Below are 3204 nucleotides of genomic sequence, written 5' to 3'. Positions count from 1 at the left end.
TATATATATATGTATGTATGTATGTATGTATGTACATATATACATATATATATACACACACACACACACACACACGCTTTTGTCATAGTACCCTCAAGGATTTAAAACTACTTTCACCCCTGGGAAGTAGTCATGCTGTCTTCCTCCTGCTACAATGCTCCCTGATGGCGATTTTAGTTGAATTTTAACTACTTCCAATTTGCTTTTGACAGGTGGGAATAAATTTCCACCTACTAAAACAGCTTGAACTACCATCAAATCAATATTTGTGATCATAAAAGAATGTGGTCAGTTTATACACCTCACTTAGGATTTGTTTTTAAAACAATTTAGTTTGTAAATGTTAACTAATTGAGAAATCAGTCACATATGCATCTGTCTTTAGTTATCAGCTTTTTTTTTTACTATTATCTGCTCCAGGTTTACCCAACTGATTCTGATGTGTTTCAGGTATTATAACGACAATAAGCATAGGAAACTGGAGGAATTCCGCAGCAACAGAGACCACCGGCAGGAGGTGAAGGAGCTTTCTCATTCAGACTACCGTTCTTCCTACCGCTACCATTCAGACTGGCAAACAGATCAGAGAGCGTCAGCAAGTGGAACATGTTCTCCTCGAGATGAACGCTCACCTTGTGAGTCTCACTCACCATTTGACTACTCATCAGACCACAAGAGTACGCCTGAGCAGAACTGGAGCAGCCGGAAGACATAACAGGAGCTGCTTGGTTCTGCAGCAACAGTCCTAGACATGGCAACTCAGTAAATGCCTTACGCTGATTCGGGTTCCCTGCCATGATGCTGTTTGAAGCACTGTGTTTCAGTCTCTTCATTTCATTATCTCAGTAACAGTGACAGGGTCCTCAACCTGCGAACCCTGTCAGAAAAAGAAAACACGAAGGACTTGTTGCTCCATTAGACTCTACGGCTCTCAACAAAATGTTATTACTATCTTCAAGCTTGAAGTGGACATAATTGACCCTTTATGCTGCCTCCAATTCCTCCCAGCAAATGACACTGGATCTTATTTTTGACTTCTCTCAGTGCTTGTCTTTGTATTCAGACTTAATGTGATCATGTTCCTTATTTAAAAGTTAAGACAGTAAGATGTCACTTCTCACGTGAACCGTGACACATAGTGATGTAGAGCTGTCTGGTTTAATCCAGTATGGACTCAGGCTCAACACCTGCAGTACCTCATTTACATGTTTTTCAGTTTTTTCCACCAGCAACTTTGTAAATTGTTTAATAAGATAAATAGAAAAATGCAACCTGGATTTTTTACATAAAATAATGCTTTTGTACATATTTTTTTATGTTTACTTCTGTAAAATAGTGAATCAGTGAACTGTTTCCTCAGGCTTATTATTATGACTCCACATTTCTCTTAACTCAGGCTTTTTTCATCATTTTATCAGTGAGTTTTTTTTGTCAGTAATAATCAGAATGTATTTTTAATGGGGATGCTCACTTTATTCACTACTGCGAAGTTCTTTAGTGTGGTGAAATGAGAAATGGAAGCTGACCTCCATCACATTTTTATGGTGTAGTTTCAGCAGAAGCCCCTGTAAGAATTAAAATCACCTTGATTTTAATTTTTTACTTTTCAATTTATTTTCCATGTAGGCAATAATATTGTCAATGTGTCTATGCAGCCAAGTATATTTGTTGTGAATCACCTAACTGAATGAAGTCACTGTTAAGGTTTAAACTTGTATAAATTTCCTATATATTTCCAAAGGAATTTACACTGAAAGTGCATGCGTTTTTATGGGCTGTTTTTATATAGTTGTTTATAAAATCATTAAAATATGTCGCTGTATTCACATGCAAACTTTTTTTTTAACAAACTGCTGTTTTATTCTGTTTTGACTCATTGTAGGTTTAGTCAGTGACATCAGCTATCAGAGGCATGTAACAGTAGTTTCAGGACACTTTAATCACTTGTGATTTCCATAATACAATGGAAGATTAATGATCTTTGTCATCTAAATTTACCTCAAGTCCAGCATGTTCAGTTTGTCAGTCAGCTATTTGGATGGCATTAAATTGGCTTCTGGTAATAAAAGGTACAGAACCTTGGTGTTTTTCTAGACCTGGACATTTACAGCCCATATTTTTTATTATCTGGGAAATTGCCAAAATTAGAAATATCCTACCCAAGAGTGGAGCTGGGAAAGCCAGTTTATGCATTTGTTACTTTGACGGTGGACCAAATGTAATTCCTTACTATTAGTAAGTCTAAAAATTCAGGTAAAAGTCTTTCACTTACCTAAAATGCTGCAGCAAGAGTTCCACTGAAAAGAAAAGAATGATCATTTTCTTATTTTAGCTTCTATTCATTGGCTTCCTGTGGAATCCAGAAGAAAATTTAAAATTCTTCTTATGTGTTTATCCATTTATTATCAAGCTCTGACATATATCAGAAACTATTCTATGAGCAAGCTTCCTTTTGCCATGGTAAATATCTCAAGATGTATTTTATAATTCATGTAATGCCCTTGTCAGCCAATTTTACTTGAAAGCAAGCATGCTCAATCTAATTAACCACCACTTTGGTTTCACTACCTTAATGAGACCGAGCATGCACTATCAAGTTAACTTTGACTATTAATCCGAACTGTTCAAAACTCTGGAATAAGTTTGGGTTTTTATCTGCCTCATCTAAAACAAAATACACAAAACTTGAACCTCAAGAAAATATCAATAACTTGATATTTGCACTGGAACAACACAAGTTCAATGCAAAGTTCATGCAGTTTTTGTTCTTTTCAATTCACTTGACCAATGTTGACATGATTCTGTGCTGCCCAAAACTGCTATCACCACGTACAACTCAAAATATTAGAATATCATGAAGTTTCATATTTTGTCACTTGTTTTAGAAAGATTCATTACAAATGGATTAAAATATTTCAAACCTATTGATTTTGATTTGCAGAGTAAAAACCCCAAATTCAGTTTGTAAGAACAATAAAGTATATCTGAAAAGGAAATGTCAGACTTCTGAAAGGTATGCCCTCGGTATTTGGTTTGGACTCCTTTTGTATGAATTACTGCATCAATGTGGCATGTCGTAGAGATCAGCCCTGATGACCTCTCCTGAGTTTTTCAGGAAGCTTTTACATTCAGGTCAACTGCACTGCTGGTTCTGGTGTCTATGGTAAATGGACTGACCTTATATAGCGCTTTTTTCAATCATTT

The 3204-nt window shown here is 35.8% G+C and overlaps 1 protein-coding gene across 2 annotated transcripts in view; it reads left to right on the top strand.

The window, feature by feature from the left end:
* chd1 (chromodomain helicase DNA binding protein 1) overlaps positions 1–2093 on the top strand; it is a 100622-nt gene extending 98529 nt beyond the window's left edge. For both annotated transcript variants that reach the window (XM_008423828.2, XM_008423827.2), the window contains exon 36: positions 451–2093. In XM_008423828.2, coding sequence (XP_008422050.1) covers positions 451–715 — 265 coding nt within the window. In that variant the 3' untranslated portion in view covers positions 716–2093. The remainder of the gene's footprint in view (positions 1–450) is intronic.
* Positions 2094–3204: the final 1111 nt, after the last annotated feature.

Source organism: Poecilia reticulata, linkage group LG12 (genome assembly GCF_000633615.1).
Source record: "Poecilia reticulata strain Guanapo linkage group LG12, Guppy_female_1.0+MT, whole genome shotgun sequence".
Classification (NCBI taxonomy): Eukaryota; Metazoa; Chordata; class Actinopteri; order Cyprinodontiformes; family Poeciliidae; genus Poecilia; species Poecilia reticulata.
The sequence above is the reverse complement of the archived record's forward strand: the minus strand, read 5'-3'. Positions and strand labels throughout refer to the sequence as shown.